This window comes from Vulpes vulpes, chromosome 1, assembly GCF_048418805.1.
Source record: "Vulpes vulpes isolate BD-2025 chromosome 1, VulVul3, whole genome shotgun sequence".
NCBI lineage: Eukaryota > Metazoa > Chordata > Mammalia > Carnivora > Canidae > Vulpes > Vulpes vulpes.
The window spans coordinates 131,558,547-131,580,395 of record NC_132780.1 but is presented as its reverse complement, the minus strand read 5'-3'; the positions used below and the strand labels follow the sequence as shown (position 1 = coordinate 131,580,395).

General features: G+C 46.1%; 2 protein-coding genes across 3 annotated transcripts; one reads left to right on the top strand and one right to left on the bottom strand.

The window, feature by feature from the left end:
• Positions 1-365: 365 nt before the first annotated feature.
• On the bottom strand, positions 366-5,946 carry RPS18 (ribosomal protein S18). The gene is made up of 6 exons (XM_025990702.2): positions 5,815-5,946; positions 5,278-5,376; positions 971-1,057; positions 789-890; positions 592-683; positions 366-483 (listed from the first exon to the last, which is right to left on the bottom strand). Exons 1-6 carry the CDS (start codon positions 5,815-5,817, stop codon positions 408-410), a joined length of 459 nt encoding a protein of 152 aa, XP_025846487.1. The 5' UTR covers positions 5,818-5,946; the 3' UTR covers positions 366-407.
• On the top strand, positions 5,855-20,831 carry VPS52 (VPS52 subunit of GARP complex). 2 transcript variants are annotated; one of them, XM_025990695.2, is made up of 20 exons: positions 5,855-6,350; positions 7,187-7,271; positions 7,407-7,459; positions 7,643-7,718; positions 7,909-7,976; positions 8,276-8,451; positions 8,840-8,990; positions 9,288-9,388; positions 9,475-9,607; positions 9,746-9,803; positions 10,164-10,297; positions 10,760-10,915; positions 11,381-11,499; positions 11,893-12,016; positions 12,309-12,404; positions 12,520-12,627; positions 12,846-12,911; positions 19,549-19,660; positions 19,869-19,987; positions 20,184-20,831. In XM_025990695.2, exons 1-20 carry the CDS (start codon positions 6,261-6,263, stop codon positions 20,328-20,330), a joined length of 2,172 nt encoding a protein of 723 aa, XP_025846480.1. In that variant the 5' UTR covers positions 5,855-6,260; the 3' UTR covers positions 20,331-20,831. The 2 variants fall into 2 exon arrangements, with proteins under 2 accessions (XP_025846480.1, XP_025846481.1); XM_025990696.2 differs by having other exon boundaries at positions 6,287-6,459.
• Positions 20,832-21,849: the final 1,018 nt, after the last annotated feature.

Below are 21,849 nucleotides of genomic sequence, written 5' to 3'. Positions count from 1 at the left end.
GGCCTCCGCGGGCCCGTTTTTTTTTTTTAAAGCCAGGGGCGGCTAAGGCCTGTAAATACCCCCCAGGCCATCCAGTGCTCAGGGTAGACACGCCTGCCACGCCGCTGCGCAAACCCCTGGGGACCTCCGTTTCTACAAACGGGCTTGGGGTCACCCTCAAGGTCGAGTGATTTTTAATTTACCTCTAACGTTAGTGGGCAGGCGCCACAGGGTCGCTTCAGGTAGGGCGGCGAGTGGCGATGCCACTGCTTCAGCCCAGACCCGGGGCAGCTTAATGAGGCCACGCCACAAGAAGACAAACAGCCACAGGGCCCGGTTTGATAGCCCCCCGCCCCTCGGAGAAAGAAGAGAAACAGAAGGAAGCCTTAGGTGTATAAACGATTTATTAACAGACAAGGCCTACAGGTTTATTTCTTCTTGGACACACCCACGGTGCGACCACGGCGCCCTGTGGTCTTGGTGTGCTGGCCTCGGACACGAAGTCTGCAGGTGAGAAGACAGAAGGGTCACAGGTTATACACAATGCGAAGGAAGGAGGCAGAGCATGGCAAAGCTCTGGGAGCCTAGGGGCAGGGAGGGACTCCCACTCACCCCCAAAAGTGGCGCAGCCCCCTGTGGGCTCGAATCTTCTTCAGTCTCTCCAGGTCTTCACGAAGTTTGTTGTCCAGACCATTGGCCAGGACCTGGATTTGGAAGAGGGGATGAAGAATGTTTTATCCTCTGACGTCCTAGTAATTCTGACTAGACACACCCTGCCTGCCTCTTATCTCTCCCATCTTAATACACACCTGGCTGTACTTTCCATCCTTTACATCCTTTTGTCTGTTCAAAAACCAGTCAGGGATCTTATACTGGCGTGGATTCTGCATAATAGTGATCACACGTTCCACCTGGCAGGCAGGACAAAAGTCAGGTACAGAAGGCTTCCCTTCCAAGGCAGGCCCCAACCCAACCCGCCCTCCCTCCTCACCTCATCCTCGGTGAGCTCTCCTGCTCTCTTGGTGAGATCAATGTCTGCTTTCCTCAATACCACATGAGCATATCTTCGCCCCACACCCTGTGGAGGTTTTGGAATTGGGGTTGAGTCTGATTTTTGGTTCCCTTTATAGCCCCACTATTCAAAGAGGACACAAAGGTAGGGCCTGCAACCACCCAGTGTGATACTTTTCTAAATACAGAATCTAACGATTAAATACTTTTTCAGGGGTAGGTCTGGCAAAAAAAAGGAATCTTTTTTCACACTGCTCAGCATATATAGCCATCAGATGTTGACTGTTAAAGACACTTGCAACAACACCTAAGAACAGTACAGTATCTTCTAGTCTCTGCATTGTGGAGGACAAAGGGCTTGGCTCTCAAAACTGATGGGTACCATCTCAAAACTGATGTGGTGCTCTGGGTCTGTAAAGGTCATAATTCTTTGGGCAGATCACCCCATCGCCACCATGAACAGTTTTCCAAGATCACAAACTTGATTTTGTCAGTGTCCGGAGATGACCAGGGAAAAGGGAGCTAAGTGCCCAAATGAAACTGAAAAGGAACTAATGCTTAAACTGGTGGCACTGTCAGCACCAATACCGGTTCTTCTTGCCACCTGAACTCATGAAGCAAACACACATGAATTGTGAAGAATGATGTGCCGGGTTGAATAGTACTGCCCACCTACCCCAACAGGTCCATCTAGAATCCCAGGATGTGACCTTAATTGGAAATAGGGCCATTGCAAATATAATTAGTTACAGTGAGGTTACACTGGATTATGACAGGCCCCGAATCCAGTATCTGGTATCTTTTTAAAAGGAGAGGACACAAAGTGGAAGAAGGCCATGTGATAGGAGAAATGATGCAGCTAACAAAAGGATCGGCAAGGGATAACCTTGGGTGACAACCACCAGAACATAGGATTCCCGGAAGAGCATGGCCTTGCTGACACTTTGATTTTGTATGTTTGGCATCCAGAACTATGGTAGTTTTTGTTGTTTTAAACCAACAAGTCTGTGGTAACTTGTTTTAGCAGCCTCAAGAAATGGAGATATTTCCTCTGTGTAAAAAGTGACCTAGGGGGCACCTGGGTTGGTTAAGCATCTGCCTTTCAGTTCAGGTCATGATCTCATGGTCCTAGGATTAGGGCCATGCAGGACTCCCTGCTCAGTGGTCAATCTGCTTTTCCCCCTCCCCACCACTCAAATAAAAATCTTAAAAAAAAAAAAAAAAAAGTGACCTAGAAAATCAAATTACAGGTTGATTCAGAAGAGATTAGGTCTTGGACACGTGGGTAGTTTATTCAGTTAAGTGTCCTACTCGTGATTTCAGCTCAGGTCATGATCTCAGGATTTTGAGATTGAGCTTCATGCTGGGTTTTCTTCAGCATTCGGATTCTTTCTTCCTCTGTCCCTCTGCTCACACATATACTCTCTCTCAAATCTTAAAAACAAAACCCTGAAACCCAAAAACAACATTAGAGTTTATAGATAAAATAGTATGTCTGAGATTTAGACTTTCTTTTAAAAAGACTTTTATTTATTCATGAGACAGAACCAGGCTCCCTGCAGGGAACCGGATGTGGGACTCAATCCCAGCACTCTGCGATCAGAACCCAAGCCAAAGGCAGATGCTCAACCTCTGAGCTACCCAGGTGGCCCTGAGATTTACTTTTAAATGATAGTGAATATAGATGAAACAAGATTGCAAGTTTTTAGCTAGGTGATATTCATAGGGGCTAATTTAATTTTCTTCCCTCTACTTTCAAATGTTTTAATTTTTCCATAATAAAGTTTTTAAAAAGTTGCTGTAAACTACTTAAAAAAAAAAAAAAAAAAGTAGGCTCCATGCCCAGCATGGAGCCCAACGGGAGAGAGGCACTGACTCTGAGATTAAGACCTGAGCTAAAATGAAGAGACAGATGCTTAACTGACAGAGCCACCCTAAGTGACTAAGATTTTTGATAGCATTGTTTGCTGACTGATACCGACTTGCCAACTTTCTAAATTAGATCCCTTTTCCAAGGGGACCACCTGTTTCCTCCATCCAGAAGGGGAAGTATACTCAGGGGACCATCTCTCTTATGCCCAACTCCAACCTCTTCCTCCCAGGTTTCCAAATAACCCATAGATGGCAGTGTCACCCTGATTTAGAGAAGGGCAGAAGACCAGCCAACCTTAAATAGCCATAGCGAATGAAAAGTCTACAAGTAGAAACAAAACAATTAGGAAGGGATCACAGGATAAAATAATCTTAACAGGATCTGTATTCTCTCTCATTTTCTTCTACTTACTGTCAACTTCCACTCCATTCTTCATCCTTCCCTAGGCAATTAATCTTGCTTACCACTCTTTAACCACATCTTTTGAGGAATCTCTCTCCATCCCCAGCTCCCCATACTGCACTTTGTTCCAGTTTCCAAGTATTACCCCTCCTCCTTTCTGGATCCTTAACAAAGGAAAAAAAAAAAAAAAGACCCCCTCCTGTTCCAGCTTCAGTTCTATCATCAGAGGAAGAGCTACTTCAATTTGCTGGCTCTCCACACAATCAGCAATAATCTCTGTATAATCTATCTCTAGGGATAACCTTTCCCAGTGATAAGCATTGGGATCCCTAAGAGACTTATTACAAAGTTCATAAAGTACCTTAAAATCCTTTGATTAAATTGTTTTAAGTGGATTACAAAGGCTATGACATTTAATGAAAGTAAATACAAATCCAATTAATTTTCAGAAACAGAGAAAGGGTTTAACACAAGCATCCCATTAACTGCAACCATCTTCAATACAGGCACACCTTGTTTAAGGACGCTGTGCAGATACCCTGGTTTTGTTTACAAACTGAAGGCTTGTGGCAAATCCTGTGTCAAGTCTCAGTGCCATTTTTCCAACAGCATTTGCTCACTATGTGCTCATGGCACACTCTGGGAATTCTCACGTTATTTCAAACCTTTTAATTATTTTATGTTATAGTGACTTGTGATCATGGCTCCTTGAAAGCTCACAATAATATGCATTTTTTAGCAATAAAGTATTTTTAAATTAAAGCATGTGCTTTTAAAAGACAATGCATTACTACACATTCAATACTGAAATACTGACTAGAGTAAATATAACTTGCATATGCACCGGAAACCAAAATATTTGACCCACTTTATTGCCTAGAACTGAACCTACTATATAGACCTGAGATATGCATGTCTATTCACTATCCCATTTAAGCCTCATAGCAATCTTTAAAAGTACTAGTATATCTTATATTGCCTTACTAGTTTCAAAAAACAGAAAAAAGCAATCTTATTTGCCAATTAAGAACAAGTGAAAATTGTACTTCCTGCAATAAAACAAAAGAACCAAAGAAATCTGAGGAATCTTATGAACCAAAGCTAGAACATATAGCTTTGATTGGTCAAGTTATCTAATACTTAGGTTTCCTTTAAATTCTTTGAAACAAGGCTACAGCATCCCTGGATCCATTTCTAACGTTTCACGAGCACCTATTATGCACCAGGAGCTGGGAACTGTGAACAAAATAGGACTACCCTGTTTTGTTCACAGTTCTATACCTGTCTATCCCTGCTCCCACGGTGTCCACACACTGGCAAAACCACATTCAACCATATCCACAATTACACATACTAACAAAAACAAAACAAAACGATGGAATGACCCCAAGGCCAGTTCATTAGGTCGGTGAAAGAAAACACCCAAACTTATGCTCAGCGACCTAAGGCATAATATGAGCCAAATACTGATGGTTCCTATGAGGTAGAAATGGGAAATGCATTGTATTCACCTCTGACATTGGAATAAATACTCTACTCACGATATAATGATACTCCTCCCACTTCCCAACTATAGGTTTCTTCACACTTGGGAGTTTGTTGGCATTTCGACTACCCACCATGTATGATTACAAAATTTCTAGGGCATGTAGATCACAGGAAGGGTAGCTGTCACGATGCTCTGCAGTGGGGAGCAGGAGCAGAAACCAAACCTAGAATGAACTTCACAGGATAACAGGTGACGGTCCAACAAAATTTTAGTGAATTCTAGAAGCCGAGGGAACCCACTCCCCATCCAGAGTATCTTGACTTGATGTGCGACTCTTCTCTGGCTTTCATTACTTACCTTTTGGTGGAAATGATGTAAGAGACCAGGGGACTAGTCACTCTTTTAACCGTTCTTTAGTTTACCCAGCAGCTAAGGTGATCTGGTTGTGACAGGTCTCCTGGACCCTTCCTCACTTACAGCTATCCTGTCTCATTTACAGGTTCCGTTCCTTACCCTACCTTACCTTAATTGCTGTGATGGCAAAGGCTATTTTCCGCCGCCCATCGATATTGGTGTTGAGTACTCGCAAAATGTGCTGGAACTTCTCAGGGATCACTAGAGACTGGCAGAGATAGGGGGGAGAAACAGGACACCGTCAACCACCATCAAACAGTAACGTCAAGAACGTCCGGGTTGTCACACCGGGAGCAACAACCCTCCCCCCTTCAGTCCTGCTCGCAAAACCTTAAGTGTTCAAGCTCGGGAAAACGCAACCTCTGGGAGGGGGCAAATCTTCTGCCCGTTCCCAAAAGTACACTGAGAGGCGGAGACCTCAGGTCCCCATTCACGCCCAAGCCTTTTCGCCGGTCTCGAGTGACTCTTCCTCTGGCCTACTCCACAGAACTGGAAGTCCTCAGTCATTCCTTCCCAGGGGTGCGCTCCAAAGATTCACACAGAAAGTTGCTAACCCCTAAAACAGGGCGTTTTCTGCTCCCTAACAGCAGACTTTCCGTGTCCCGGTTCCGATGTCGCCGGATCCCCGCATGAAATCCACTCTTACCATGGCAGCGGCCTCTGCAGCGGCGTGCAGGCCTCCCGTGGAAGAGAGAGCGGAAGTGACATACTAGGCATATATAGCTATCAGCGGAAGAGGCGGAGCGATCACGCAGAAGCGCTTCCGGAAGCCGCTGGTGCCAGAACTAATTCAACTATGAGAATCGCTCTTCTTTACCACAACTTCCGGTGCGGCCTCTCTTTACATGTTCGTAAAGTCCTTAAGAGGGAGAGCAGCAAAGGTTCCGGGGTGAGATTGTGCTTCAGATATCCAGTTCCCATTTGCAGTTGTGTCAAGTGGTTAGGGCTGAAAGGGGAAGGCTGGAGTCCAACAACTTAATTCAAATATCTGGGAACGATTTTGCTCTCTGCAAGACCCTCTAGGATTTGTAGGTCCACCCCAAGGGCGGACCTACGGCGACTGGACAGCTGCCGGAAGTGAGGCTGCGCAGAATGGCAGCTGCTGCGACCATGGCGGCGGCTGCGCGAGAGCTGCTGCTGAGAGCCGGGACCTCGGATATGGAGGAGGAGGAGGGCCCGCTGGTGCGGACGTGGGACTCTTTCTCTCCGGAGTCTTTCTTGTCCGGGGGTCTTCGCGTCAGAAGGGCCTGGGCTGGGTTTAGGCAGAAGAGTGGGCGAGCGGCTGTTAACGGTGATGCTTCCTGTGTGTTTTTCCGTATCCGTCCTTGGAGTCGGGTCTGAGTCTGCACTGGAGTCAGAATGGCCGACTCAGGTGCCAGTGGCAGAATTTCAGTTAACTTCCAGATCTGAGGGCAGAATACAGCGGCAGTATAGTGTAAAGGTTAAGAACGTGACTATAGTCAGATCGCCTGGGTTCTAATTCCAGCTTTGCCTCTTGCACGCTGTGTGTCGTTGGGCGGGTTAATCAGTTTCTCTGTGTTATACTTTCCCCACGTATAAGGTGAAGGAAATGATAAGACTTCACCGTAGAAATTGTTGGTTATGATGAAATGAATGAATGTATGAAAAATGGCACCTGGCCCACAGGTAAACACTGTTAGCTGACATTTCTAGAAGGGCAGGTGATCCCCACAGGGATTGTGATAGAACACCTAAGATAGCAGGAGTCTGGGGATCCTAACTCAACTGTAAGTTTTGCCCTGTCCTCTGCAACTCCTCCTTTACTCTTGTGGTGGCTTTTGAGTCTTTTTGTTATATTCCCTACCTAGGAGCCCCAAATAGCAGATTGGGGACAGTGTGAGACTTTTGGAATTTTTTGACCCAGTGCCCATGGCTTCCCAGTAAAAACCCAGCCCAGCCCCACCTTCCCCAAACCTTGAAGGTCTGTGGATTATCCCGTTATATTTGTTCTCTCTCTCTCTTCCTGTGCCCTTTCCTGTTGACTTGTCCCTCTCCAGGGGGGTGGCCCTGGTCTTCAGGAGCCATTGCCACTTGGAGAATTGGACATCTCCTCTGATGAATTTATTCTGGATGAAGTGGATGGTAAGTGATGGCATGAGGTGGATGCAGACTGCTTGTGATCCAAGAGGTATGGGTGCTGGAAGTAATAAGGTGGGGAATGGTGTACAGATGTTCGTTTGCGGGAGCTGGACCCTTATGATAAATTTCTATTTCTAGTTCACATTCAGGCAAATCTGGAGGATGAGTTAGTAAAGGAAGCTCTTAAAACGGTGAGGCTTTCTGCTGTACTGATTTATCCCTCCTCTTACCCTCCCCTCAAAGAAGAAAAAAAAGGACAGTCTCTCACTCTTACAACATCACCCTGGTGTCTCACCTTCTAGTCCTTTATTGATTCTTTCTAGGGTCTCTTCACTGCCACTTCCTCTTAACCTGTCGTGTTAATGTTCCCCTAGGGTGTGGATCTCCGTCACTATTCAAAGCAGGTTGAGCTGGAACTACAGCAGATTGAGCAGAAATCCATTCGAGATTGTATCCTCCAGTAGAGAAAAAGGGTGATGTTATTAAAATAGAGATTTTGCGGAGCATGGTGCATGCAGCCCAGCAAGGGCTGACATCTTCTCATGGCGGGTTCTGTCATCTCTGGGAAAAATGGGAATAGTCCCACAGGTCTGAGAATCTCCAGCTTTATGGTGAGGCCCCTTGACTTTTTGTGGATTAGATATCCAGGAGAGTGAGAACATAGCGTCTCTCCACAACCAGATCACAGCCTGCGATGCTGTTCTTGAGGTTAGTAACCCTGACCTGTGATCCCTCTTAACCCTGAACCAGATCATGGTCTGGTGTTGTTCTTTAAGTCATCATCCTCAGGTGGGGATAGTTAGATTTACGTTCAGGATGACCTTAGCAGACCTTTTTGTTGCTACTGCCATAACTAATGTTATTTGCCAGTGACCTTTTGGATACTTCTTACCTCATCACCTACCTTCGAGGACTGATACTGAAGACTTTACCAATAAACTTAGGTGGCCCATTTGTCCCTTGCCAACGCTTTGGTACTCCAACAACATCTTCTGTCCTCCCCCCAGCGCATGGAGCAGATGTTGGGAGCTTTTCAGAGTGACCTCAGCTCTATTAGCTCTGAGATCCGGACACTGCAGGAACAGTCAGGAGCCATGAATATTCGGCTTCGAAACCGCCAGGCAGTTCGGGGAAAACTTGGGGAACTTGTCGATGGTCTGATAGTGCCCTCTGCTCTGATCATGTAAGTTGCCAGTTTGAAGAGTTATAATGTCTGTAGCAGGTAGATGGTCTAGGATGACCTACCCTACTTACCACATGGGTCTCCTGGCCTCAGCTCTTCAAGCGCCTTCCAGAAACTGATGGGTGGTTGACAACTCAACCTTGATGCATGCTTTAGGCATCAAAGATTAGGAATGATCCAGGGTCAGGCATTTAGTTGGGAGGTTTAAGGCTTTATGGACGTGGGATTGGGGGAGGTTCCAGGAACAGGAGACTTTGTACATGTATCCTGACTATGTGACTCAGCGTGTGAAGGGAGAGGTGACAGGCTGGATGTAAGGAATATAGTTTGGGACCTAGTGATGTCTGGGTCTCCCTCCTAACCCCTTCCACCTGTCCCTGCTACCCAGGGCAATTCTGGAGGCACCAGTGACAGAGCCCAGGTTCCTGGAGCAGCTGCAGGAACTGGATGCCAAGGCGGCTGCAGTCCGAGAGCAGGAGGCTAGAGGCACAGCAGCTTGTGCTGATGTCAGAGGCATACTTGACCGGCTACGGGTAAAGGTGAGGGATGGGGATGATACCCCCAGGATTACTAGAACCAGCCTCCCTGACACCTTCAACCTGGGTTTCCCCAGCAGCGCTCACTGTAGCCCATCCCCAAGAATTTCATCCTGCCTTTACTGGCAGAGCTCATCTTCACATCTCTGGGTTCCCCTGAAAACTTTCAGAAATACTGATGAGGTCTTCTCCAACCTCTATCCTCCTGTATTTGAAATGTGACCCTCCCCCCACCATTTCCACAACAGTCATAAGGTTGCAGCTTCATGCCCTGTGTTTGTTTCCTCCCCCCATGTCCAGGCGGTGACGAAGATCCGAGAGTTCATCCTTCAGAAGATTTATTCCTTCAGAAAACCAATGACCAACTATCAGATCCCCCAGACGGCCCTGCTCAAGTACAGGTCACTGCCCAAAGGAAGGGCTCAGCCTGGTGAGGAGTCTGCTTTTTGGGGAAGGTGGGGAGACTGACTTGTCCCTGCCCCTCCAGGTTCTTCTACCAGTTTCTGCTGGGCAATGAACGGGCAACGGCAAAGGAGATCAGGGATGAGTATGTGGAAACGCTGAGCAAGATCTACCTGTCTTACTATCGCTCTTACCTAGGGCGGCTCATGAAAGTGCAGGTGAGGCCAAGGAGGGAGGCATGGCTAGGATTGGGGAAGAGGGGCCACCCCCAGGCAGGGCTGGACAGTGGGGAAAAATTGTTTTATCACAACAGGGGAGGAGATGCTTACTGGTTCCCTTTTCTCTTTTTTTCTTAGTATGAGGAAGTTGCCGAGAAGGATGATCTAATGGGTGTGGAAGACACAGCAAAGAAAGATATCCTAGAACTGAGGAACCCACGTAGTAGGCCTTGATAGTGACAGTGCCTCAAAGGCACTGCTTCTTGTCTTTTTCTCTGGGACCAAAACCTTTGAGAATGTGATAATGGCTATCCCCCCCGCCCCCCCGCCGCCCGAAAAAGGCATGCATCCTTTTGACACATAGTTCTACATGTGATGGCAGGGAGGGTAGGAGTTCTCTGAAGCCCATTCCCGGGTGTCAGATGAAGTGGGGCCAAGGTACTGGGAAGGAGGGACATCTAGGCTATGTCTGGCTGCCTGCGGTCCCTGGAGGTAATGAGCCTCTGAGTCTGTCACCATTGTGATCTAGTTGTTTTCCCTGACTCTGATCCTTTACGATTCTTCTCAAAGCCTTCCCTCCGCAGCAGGAACACCATCTTCACCCTGGGGACCCGTGGCTCTGTCATCTCCCCCACCGAACTGGAGGCCCCCATCCTGGTGCCCCACACTGCCCAGCGGGGAGAACAGAGGGTAGGAGAAGGGATGAGAGTCAGTCATGAGGGTGTGCTGGGCATGGGTAGGAGAGGCCAGACCTCGGGGCAAAGCTTCCCACCCTGCAGTCCCCTGTATCAATCCCCTTAGAACGGGGAGTGACCTTGGGTCACCCAAGTGTTCTGTGATGTGAAGAGGGTTGAGACCATTGACTTCAAGACATATATAGAGAGAGATTGGCTGAAGGGAACATCTTGGGGTAGGTTGTAGAGTTGGGTGGTACAATAACAGCAGGTGGGGGTGGGTTCTTCTCTTGAGCCCCTCGTCCCTCTACCCCTTTCAGTACCCATTCAGGATGCTCCTTCACAGCCTGCACTTGGGTTAGATGGGAAAGACCTGAGCTCTCGTTACCCAGGCTTGCTGATTTTCCAGCAATATCTATGGAGAGTCAGCATTGGGGTCCATCCCTTCTGTCCCTCTTCTTCACCTCTCCCATCCTAGTATCCATTTGAGGCCCTCTTCCGCAGCCAGCACTACGCCCTCCTAGACAATTCTTGCCGTGAATATCTTTTCATCTGCGAATTCTTTGTTGTATCCGGCTCGGCTGCACATGATCTCTTCCATGCTGTCATGGGTCGCACCCTTGGCATGACCCTGGTAAGATCCCCAGCTCCTGTGCTCTTAGACCCCTTTGTCCTCAGTCCTCTGCAGCACTGTAGAGGGTCATAGCTCTGGTAATACTGAAACCAGGCCCCCCCTAATTCTAAAATGTCTAAGCCTTGTACTCACAGAGCATATGAAACCCTCAAAGCTTGGGGTCCCTGAGGTACCCCTACTACTGACCCATAGCCAGGCAGTAGCATCTGAAAATGGAGGGGTACCTGAAATGGTGCTCAGCCCTGAATTCTGCTGTGATGGGCTCGTGATCTTAAATCCTGATGGGCAAGGCAGCAGGACCACCTGAGGGGCTAGTGGACAGGGAAGGAGGAGGCATTTCCTGAGAGCTCCCTACCCTCGCTCCCAGGGCTGCATTCCTAGAGGAGTACGTGCATTTGTCTGTAGCCACTAGGAATGACAGAATAATGAACGCTCTTTTCCAATTCTTCTATCCCTGAATCATAGAAACACCTGGAGTCCTATCTCACGGACTGCTATGATGCCATTGCTGTTTTTCTCTGTATCCACATCGTCCTCCGGTTCCGTAACATTGCAGCGAAGAGGGATGTTCCTGCCCTGGACAGGTCACTGAGTTCTGGTCCTTGATGCCCCATTGCTCTTGAACCCTTGGCTTTACATGGTCCTGTTCTGACCATTGGGCTGCTGCTGACCTGACACCCGACTCTTACTCCCGTTCATCTGCCTGGGGACAGTACTGCTATCTGCCTCACCATTCATACTAGTCCAACCTCCATCAGCCATCAGCTGGGTTCCCCCACAGAAACCCTACCTCCGTCCTCCCAGATTTCTTTTTGGCCTTTTAAATTTTTATTTTAATTCCGGTTAGTGAACATACAGTGTCCTCTTAGTTTCAGGTGTATGATAATAGTGATTCAACAGTTGCATCTATCACCTAGTGCTCATCACGACCATCACATTTCTTGTCAGCTGATCTCTGATTCTGATTAAGTCTGCAGGTACTGGGAGCAAGTGCTTGCCTTGCTGTGGCCACGGTTTGAGCTGATCCTGGAGATGAATGTCCAGAGTGTCCGAAGCACTGACCCTCAGCGCCTAGGGGGGCTGGATACTCGGCCCCACTATGTGAGAGAGGGCAAGGGTAACAAAGGGGTTCCCAAAAGGCAGGGCTCTAGCTTCACTATGGGGGTTGGTCGGGTTCCCAGTTGTGTTGTGGGCCTGGCTGGATATTGGGGCACACTCTGTGTGTGGGGCAGTCTAGGAGTATGTGAATTCAGGGTGAATTTGGCATCATTGATTATAGTGATTGGGGGTGGGAGTCACAGAGGTTGATGGGCCAGCTCCTAGGGACTCGCGAGATTGCTTTGGTTGGGTCAGGGGGTTGGTGTGATTTTATTACCACTTTTCTTTTCCCAAGATCACGCGCCGATATGCAGAGTTCTCGTCTGCTCTTGTCAGCATCAATCAGACAGTTCCCAATGAACGGACAATGCAGCTGCTAGGACAGCTACAGGTGAGGGTGGGCAGGAGAGACTTCCCAGTGGCTGGGCTGCCTCAGTGGCCTGCAGTGTGAGGAGCACTGTGTGCCCTCACCTTCTCATGTCACCTCTTCCTTCTGGCTTTTCCAGGTGGAAGTGGAAAATTTTGTCCTCCGAGTGGCAGCTGAGTTCTCCTCAAGGAAGGAGCAACTTGTGTTTTTGATCAACAACTATGACATGATGCTGGGCGTGCTAATGGTACAGACACTGTTTCTCTCTTCCTCCCTACCCAGAGGGTTTGGCCTCCCCCACTGCTCTGTTTGCTCTGTGAGGACAGAGCTTGGTCTTGTTCCATAAGTTATTCTTGGCATCTGGCGCATTGCCTGGCCAAGTACAGTAAATGTGGAAGGAAGGGGATATCCTGAAATCAAGGGCTGCTTCTCCCACGCTTGAGATTTCCCTTTGTCTTCCCTTAGGAGCGGGCTGCAGATGACAGCAAAGAGGTTGAGAGTTTCCAGCAGCTGCTCAATGCTCGGACACAGGTAGGGGGGTGGGGAAGAAGAGAGGGAGAGTCTCGTGTGCTATTTTCTGTTCTCTGTGTGAGTGTGTTTAGGGAGTGGCAGGTAAAGGGCTTCATGTACCCAGAATTGGAACTACTGGTTTCCTTTCCTTTTGTGTTTTTTTTAACGATACACACACCCCTGAAGCCTTCACCTACCTTGACGATAACCAGCATTAAACAATGAATTCTTCCTCAGCCCATTTCCTTGCCCATCACACTTTTAAGTCTCTTCTTGACCTAAGTATTGTGTTTACCATGCTCTTGCTTTCAAAAATATAGCTGTAAGTATGGCAACTAATTAACTTAGTTGTACTTATTTATTTCTAACGTTTTTATTTTTTATTTATTTTCTTTTTTTAAGTAGTCTCCATGCCCAACATGGGGCTCAAACTCATGACCCCGTGATCCAGAATTGTGGGCTCTATCTGCTGAGCCAGCCAGGTACCTCCCCACCTTTATTATATTATTATTTTTATTTTTATTTTTATTTTTATTTTTATTTTTATTCTTGAGTGACATAAAAGCAATCACAGGATTTTTTTCATGCATAATTTTTCCAACATTGTCATATTATGACATATAGCTACAGCTTTTTCTTTTTTACTTTATATAATTTTATATTGTGTGAATGTAACATTTTTTCCTGCAAGTGGACCTTGGGATTATTTCTAGTTTTTTTGCCACTGTGAGAGTTGTTTTATGAACAGTTACGTTTTTTAGTGCATGTAGATGGAGAGAAGTTTTATAAAAGTTTCTCTTGGAAGTAGGCCTTGGCTTGTTGCTTGTAGGGTTTGCCAGCATTCAACCTCATGAGACAGTGCCATATAGTTTTCCTAAGTGGTATACTAGTTTTTTCTTTACTGGCAATGTGTAAGAATTCTCATTGAGCTATATTTTCTACAACACATGGTATTACCAAACTATCTTTGCCATTCTGGTATAGGTATCTCCTTAGGGGTCTTTATATGCATTTTTCTGATTACTATTGAAATTGAGCATCATTTCAAATGTTAAGTAGTTATACAAAGTTCTCTTTTCCATAAAATATTTGTTGTAGCATTTGGCCTTTTTAAAATTGGGTTGTGTATTTCTTTTTGATTTATACGATTTTTAAAATATATTTATGAAACCAATTTTTTGGTTGTATAGGTTGCAGATATATTTCAGAGCTTTATTTTTTACTTTTATTTATGTTGTCTCATGATGGACAAATTCTTAATTTTAATGTGATTGGCTTTATTGATTTTTTTCTTGATTTTTCTGTCTCATTTAAGAAATCTCATATTGGGCTTTTGGGGGACTCAGTCAGTAAAGCGTCTGCCTTTGGCTCAGGTCATGATCTCAGGGTCCTGGGATCCAGCCCCACATTGGGCTCCCTGCTCAGTGGGGAGCCTGCTTCTCCTCTCTCTGCCCCTTGCCCATGCTGATGCACTCTCTTCTCTCTCTCACTCACTGTCTGTCAAATAAATAAATAAATAAAATCTTAAAAAATAAATCTCAGGGACGCCTGGGTGGCTCAGTGGTTTAGCGCCTGCCTTCAGCCCAGGGCGTGATCCTGGAGTCCCGGGATCAAGTCCTGCGTTGGGCTCCCTGCATGGAGCCTGCTTCTCCCTCTGCCTGTGTCTCTGCCTCTCTCTGTGTGTCTCTCATAAATAAATAAAATAAAATCTTTAAAAAGAAAAAAGAAAAATCTCATATCATCCTAACATCAGAAAAACATTATACTACATTTTCTTCTTAATGTTGTAGAATCTTAATCTTCTTCTTAATCTTCTTAATGTTGTAGAATCTTGCTTTTTATGTTTAAGCTCTAAATTTACCTGGAATTGATTTTGTGTATGATGTGAGGTAGAACCTAATTTAATGTTTTAATATAGATAACGATGGGCCCAGAAGCCCTTATGGAAAATCCCTTTCTCTACTTGATCTGCAGTGTGCTTCTGCCACATAGCAAAACTATAAATATATGTGTCTTCCCTCTGTTCTATTCTATTGATTAATTTGACCTGTCGTGCAGTTTTAATTATAATGCTTTATAACTATGCAAACATTATGCTATATAATTATGCAAATTCTATCTTTTTCAGGAATACCTTGAATATTATTGGCCTCTTGATTTTTTCATATAAATTTTATAGTTAGCTGTTAAGTTTTCACATTGAAAAAACTTTTAAGGATTTTGATTGGAATTGCATTGATCAGTTTGGATCAATTTTGAAGAATTGATAGTTTATGATGTTGAAACTTCTCATCCATGAACTTGGGCTTCCCATTTTTAAAGATATTCTTTAATATCTTCTTGCAACCTTTTGTAATGTTCAACACAAAAACATTGCAAATCTTTGGCCAGAGTTATTCCTAGTTAGATGTAATATGTAGATTATGTAGATTTCACCCTCCTAGGAGTAAATGTATAGTCTCCAGTCCTTTGTCTTTAGTTTCTTACGTCTTTGATCTACTACTGTTCTGGCTAGGATCTCTCTGACAATGTTGAGCAGTTGAATAGAAGTGTAATAGTGAGAACCCCTATCCTGTTCCTGATTTTAAAGGGAATGCTTTCCTCATTTCCCCATTAGGAGTAACACTGCTGTGAGTGTTTTTGTAGATGCCTTTTATCTGGTCAAGAATATTCTTCTCAATCCCTAGTGTGCTAGTTGTTACTGTAGTTATTCCTAGTAGGAATAAATCCACATTTATTCAGGGATAATTACTAGGAGTACTAGGACTTACCAGGAATAATTTTTTTTTTTCTAATTGTTTAGGCTTTTTGATCTTTTCTTTTAGAATTTGTCCTTTAAATAAACTGTTGTTACTTAAATAGTATAATTTTAGAAAGAAATTTTCTTGTTGTTTTAACTGCCATATAGAAATGCTATTGGGGGACGCCTGGGTGGCCTAGTGGTTGAGCATTGGCCTTTGGCTCAGGGCGTGATCCCAGGATCCAGGATCGAGTCCCACTTCAGGCTCCCTGTGGGGAGCCTGCTTCTCCCTCTGCCTCTCTCTCTGTGTGTCTCTCGTGAATAGAGAAATCTTTTTTTTTTTTTTTTTTTTTTTTTTTTTTTTTATTTATTTATGATAGTCACAGAGAGAGAGAGAGGCAGAGACACAGGCGGAGGGAGAAGCAGGCTCCATGCACCGGGAGCCTGATGTGGGATTCGATCCCGGGTCTCCAGGATCGCGCCCTGGGCCAAAGGCAGGCGCCAAACCGCTGCGCCACCCAGGGATCCCTGAATAGAGAAATCTTAAAAAAAAAAAAAAAATGCTATTGGTTTTTTTGTTTTTGTTTTTGTTTTTAAGATTTTATTTATGGGAATCCCTGGGTGACTCAGCGGTCTAGTGCCTGACTTCGGCCCATGGCGTGATTCTGGAGGCCCAGGATCGAGTCCCACATCAGGCTTCCTGCATGGAGCCTGCTTCTCCCTCGGCCTGTGTCTCTGCCTTTCTCTCTCTCTGTCTCTCATGAATAAATAAAATCTTAAAAAAAAAAATAAAAAAATAAAGATTTTATTTATTTATTTATTCGTGAGAGACACAGAGAGAGGCAGAGACATAGGCAGAAGGAGAAGCAGGTTCCCTGCGGGGAGCCCGATGCAGAACTAGATCTCTGGACCCCGGGATCAGGACCCAAGCCAAAGGCAAACGCTCAACCACTGAGCCACCCAGGTGCCCTAACTAACCACATTTTAAGTGATTGATAGCTACATGTGAGTCATGGCTACTGTGTTAGGACAGCTCATCTCAAAAAAGGACAGCTCATCTCTCTTAGCTGAACTTCCTTTTGCAGTATATTCCCTGTGCCTCCCCACTGTTATATTGTTAAAAGTGGGTTATTGCATTTGGGCAACTGGAATAGGTTGAATTTGGTTATTTAATCTCTGTTCAAAATGACATTACAAATGAAGATCCCTCAGTTATAGAAAGATCTGTTCTTATTAATTACTTATTAATTACTGGACATTCTTCAGTGATGTAAGTGGATTTTTGGTGGGAAGAGTAGAAAAGATTTTTTCATTTTTATTTTTTTTAGAGAGAGCATGTTCAAGTAGGGGTGAGGCGGGGAGCAGGGAGGGGCAAAGGGAGAGGGACAGAGAATCCCAAACAGGCTCTGCACTGAGCCCCAACATGGGGCTTTATCCCACAACCCGAGATCATGACCTGAGCTGAAATCAAGAGCCAAACACCTGACTGAACTTCTCAGGTACCCCAAAGATTTTATTTTTAAATGGAAATTGTTTTAAAAGTTTCACTTTCACCCTACCAGATCTTACTATCAAGCTTGCGTTTCTTGCTTTCATTCAGCCCTGCCATTTTAAAAAAATTTCTAAAGGTTATTTATTTTTATTTTTATTTTTTTAAAAGAATTTATTTGACAGTGAGAGAGCACAAGCCGGGGGAGTGGCAGATGGAGAGGGAGAAGCAGGCTCCCCGCTGACTATGGAGCCCAGTGCGGGGCTCAATCCTAGGACCTTCAGATTTATGACCTGAGCCAAAGACAAATGCTTAACTGGCTGAGCCACCCAGGCACCCCTAAAGATTTTATTTTTAAGCAATCTCTATACCCAACATGGGACTTGAACTCACAACCCCAAGATCAAGAGTCACATGCTCTACTGACTCAACCAGCCAGGCACCCCAATTTTAACTTTTTTTTCTGGGAGATTTCAAATGCACATACTAATAGCATAGTGGATCCTCTGGGGTCCTCTCCCAGGGGTTGCAGCCCCAAGTACCATCGCAGATCTCCAATCAGTAAGTACTTGGGGACAGTTTTATTCCTTTCTATCAGCACCCATTGCTCATCCTTCCGTGCCTGCCCCCCAGTTATTTTGTTTTTGTTTTTTAAAGATTTTATTTATTTATTCATGATAGACAGAGAGAGAGAGAGGCAGAGACATAGGCAGAGGGAGAATCAGGCTCCATGCAGGGAGCCCGAAATAGGACTCGATCCTGGACTCCAGGATTATGCCTGGACTGAAGGCAGGCACCAAACCGCTGAGCTACCCAGGGATTCCCCCACGCCACCCCCCACCCCCGGTTATTTTGAATTAAATCCTATACATCATCATTTCATCTATGTCAGGATGTGTTTTAAAAAACACAATATAGGTAGCCCCAGTGGCTCAGCAGTTTAGCGCCGCCTTCAGCCCAGGGTGTGATCCTGGAGACCTGGGATCGAGTCCCACGTCAGGCTCTTTGCATGGAACCTGCTTCTCCCTCTGCCTGTGTCTCTGCCTCTCTCTTTCTGTGTGTCTCTCATGAATAAATAAAATCTTTAAAAAAAGAAAACCCACAATATATTATCACACTTTAAAAAAATGATCTTAAAAGAGCTAGTGTTCAGATTTTCTCAGTCATAAATGGTTTTTATAGTTCAAATCAACATCCATGTATGGTCCATACATATGTCTCTGTGATCTATAGAGTGCCCTTCCATCTTTGCTTCCCTCCTCTGCAATTTATCTGTGGAAGAAACCAAGTAACTGAGTCATCTGTCATGTTAGAATAACAGAATACAGTCTAGATTTTGCAGATTGCATTCCATGGTATGGCTAGACTTTTTTCTTTTTTTCCATAAATGTGTAGTTAGATGAAAAGTCTTAATCAGATTGCAGTTAGTTGCCCCCCCCCCCCCCCCCAAGAATAGTTGAGAGCTAGTAGTATGTACTTCCATTGGGGGCACATAATGGTTTCTTGGTTCCTTTTCTGTCAGTAGCCATCAGTGATCACTGCCTACATCCATGAACTAGATTTCCATAACCCTCAATGTCTCAAAATTTCCCATCTCATCTGTGCTACATTTTAAGTCATTTCTTCAATTATAAAATTCAATTTGCTGTATCATTCTTCAGGTATTTCTAATCTTCTGTATAACCTGTTGACTTTTTAAAATTAAAGACTTTTAATTTTTAAGTCATCTCTTGAAAATTTCATTTTGTTTCAAGTCTGTCCATTCCTCATCTTGTTGAGTCGTCATCTTTGTGTCTATATTTTTAATTCTTTGAATGTTTCATACAGAACTCACAACTGCTGTGTATCTGACAGTTCTGATGTTGGCAGTCTTTGGTAGTCTAAGTCCATTGCTTATTGTTTATACTGTTTCTCATGGTAGTTTCCTGTCATATGTGTCTGACGATCTTTGAGTTCATTGCTCTGTCTTAATCAGGGGGAGTCATATGGGCCTAAAATGAGATTGAGGATATTTTTCTGTCAAGAGGATTTGCCTCTGCGTTTGTAGTAGGCAAATTACTGAAAGACATAATCCACCTCGATTTATGTCAGCACCCCTTTGAGGCTCTCACAAGAGGCCCAGTCTCCGCTTCTCCACTTGAGTCTGGCATCAGGCTCAGATTCCAGATAGCAGAGTTGCCATCGCCATTTGTCTTCTGGCAGCCTTGCCTCTCCCAGCTGCCTACCTCTCTGGTTCTGGCTCTGATCCCAATTACTTGTGCTTTGCTCCCCAGTTCAAGTTTAGTGTTTTGGGACCATTGGTGTCTTAAAGTATGTAATTTGCTCTGGCAATATTCTGAGGATCTAGTCACTCATGATGCCAGAAGTGGGAAAATGTCTTGATACCAGGACACTTGACTATGTGTATGTGTGTGTGTTTATTTCTACAGGAATTCATTGAAGAGTTGTTGTCTCCCCCTTTTGGGGGTCTGGTGGCATTTGTGAAGGAAGCCGAGGCTTTAATTGAACGTGGACAGGCTGAGCGACTTCGAGGGGAAGAAGGTATGCAGATGATGTGGTCAGGTGGTGGAGTTAGTGGTAAGGGGAGTGGAAAAGAAAAATGAGAGGAGGCAGATTCCATGAGGAGGGGGTAGAGCAGGAAAATGAGATTGGATGTGGAAGAGGGCTGTGCCTTGGGGAGGACGTAGGGGTCAAAGATCACCTAGCAAAGTCCTTCTCTGAGACCCTCTCTCTTTGCTCCTGCCATCAGCCCGGGTTACTCAACTGATCCGTGGCTTTGGTAGTTCCTGGAAATCATCAGTGGAGTCTCTGAGTCAGGATGTAATGCGGAGTTTCACCAACTTCAGAAATGGAACCAGTATCATCCAGGTAACTTGCAGCTCCCAGGCCTCCCTTCCCTCCAACCCCTATCATTAGTTGTTTTCTCTGGGCTCAGCATCATCCAGGTGACCCATGACCTTCAACTACCAGCATGCCCAAAGTTCTGGATGAGCCCTAGCCTGATTCCTGATGCCATCTCTAGCACCACCCCACAGCCTGATCTTTCATGACTTTCTCTGACCAGGGAGCTTTGACTCAGCTGATCCAGCTCTATCATCGCTTCCACCGGGTACTCTCTCAGCCCCAGCTCCGAGCTCTCCCTGCCCGGGCGGAGCTTATCAACATTCATCACCTTATGGTGGAGCTCAAGAAGCACAAGCCCAACTTTTGATGTGCCAGACCTGGGATCCACCTGCCTTCTCCATGGACTTCTGTACTTCATCCCAGACTCTTCTTCACCTGGGGTTTCCTTAACAGTTGTCCACCTGCCTCCCAGGTCCTTGACATGCCTCACCCTGCCTCATCAGAATAAGCTGGATCACCTTGTTTTCGGGTTCCCAGGACCACTCCCCCTGGGCTTCCAAAAGCCTTTATCATTTCCCTGATTTCACCACCCCTTCCCCCACACCCAAGTTCTCTTCCCCCAGTAAAATCTTCACTGTTTCAGTCTCAACTCTTGTCACCATGGCCTCAGGTGCAACGCCTCAACTCTTGGAATTGGTGGCAAGGCAAGTCATTGATTTTTTTTTTTCCCCCTTTCACTCAGTGATTTCTTTTCTGTAGCTTTTTGACCTAAGATCTCAGCAACTTGAACACTAACAAGACCTCTCCTGGCTTGAGAGTTACTCCAAGGTCAGTCTGCAGAAAACAATAAATATTTAATATGACATAATACTCTTCTCTCATTTCCTTCCTCCTTCTTCCTGGGGCCTTCAAGTGGCCCCCACCTCTGCTCCAGGATCACTTTTTTGTTCTGGCTACCTCCTGGGCTTATCTCCCTTCTGGTGGGTGTCCAGAAAAAGGGTACAGATAGTAACTTCTAATCTCTAGCTGCTTCAGGCCAAAGAAGTAGCAGCGTTGGTTTTAGGGAGGGGACTGTGTCATGAGTAACCAGCCTGGTGGAGGAAGGTGGCCCCTGGTTAAAAATGGCAAATACCTAAAAAAAAAAAAAAAAGGCCGATCCCTCAAGGGCTGGGAACACGGTTGTACAGCCTCAGGCACTGTTCCACAGGCTACCTTGATTCCCAGGGGCTTAACTTGCATGGAGGGCTGGAGGGCTGTAGCACTCACACCAGGGCGGGGGTGGGACAGGTTTGCAGTGTGCCTGTTTCATCTATTTCTGTGTTTGCTTGGAGCCTTCCTACTGCACCGCTACACCTCGTTTGAACTCAGACTCTAGACAGAAGAGACACGGGGGCGCCTTTTAAGTCCTAACGGGAAAGGCGCAGGCAGTCGGGAGAAAATGGTAATTTGGGGATGTTTCCTCTGTTTCCTTCTCCCACATGGCCTGAGCATTCCTTCCCAAGTCCCAGCGAGCTACTGAAGGAAAAAGAATTCCACCCCCGGCGTGGGCTCTCTGGATGCGAGCCGGGCCTGCGGCGGGGTGGAGGAGAGGGTGCCTCTAGGCCGCCGCGCGCGCCGCCGGCGGCGGTGGGGCGGGGCCAGGGCGGGCCCGGCGGGCGGGCCCTCGCGATTGGCTGCCGCGAGGCGGGGCCGTGGCGGGGCGGTGCCTTCTCCCGCCCCCTCGGGGAATCGCGCTCCGATTGGGAGGCTGACCGCCGAGCGGCTCCCTCTGTTGGGAGCGCCTTGGCGCCCGAGGCCGAAGGGTGTTGGGAGGCGGGGGGCGGGGCGGCTCCTGATTGGCCCAGACGCCGCGGGGCGGGGCCGGGGCCGGGCAGCGTCCTCAGCCG

What these genes read in the sequence shown, in the direction of transcription:
- RPS18 (XM_025990702.2), bottom strand. An exon ending in TTGCCATCACAGCAATTAAG is followed by an intron (nt 1,058 to 5,277) that starts GTAAGGTAGGGT and finishes AAACCTCCACAG; the next exon opens with GGTGTGGGGCGAAGATATGC. An exon ending in GGGCTGCGCCACTTTTGGGG is followed by an intron (nt 484 to 591) that starts GTGAGTGGGAGT and finishes TCTCACCTGCAG; the next exon opens with ACTTCGTGTCCGAGGCCAGC.
- VPS52 (XM_025990695.2), top strand. Translation starts at nt 6,261, where the DNA reads ATGGCAGCTGCTGCGACCATGGCGGCGGCTGCGCGAGAGCTGCTGCTG. An exon ending in AGGAGGAGGAGGGCCCGCTG is followed by an intron (nt 6,351 to 7,186) that starts GTGCGGACGTGG and finishes GTCCCTCTCCAG; the next exon opens with GGGGGTGGCCCTGGTCTTCA. An exon ending in ATGGAACCAGTATCATCCAG is followed by an intron (nt 19,988 to 20,183) that starts GTAACTTGCAGC and finishes TTCTCTGACCAG; the next exon opens with GGAGCTTTGACTCAGCTGAT.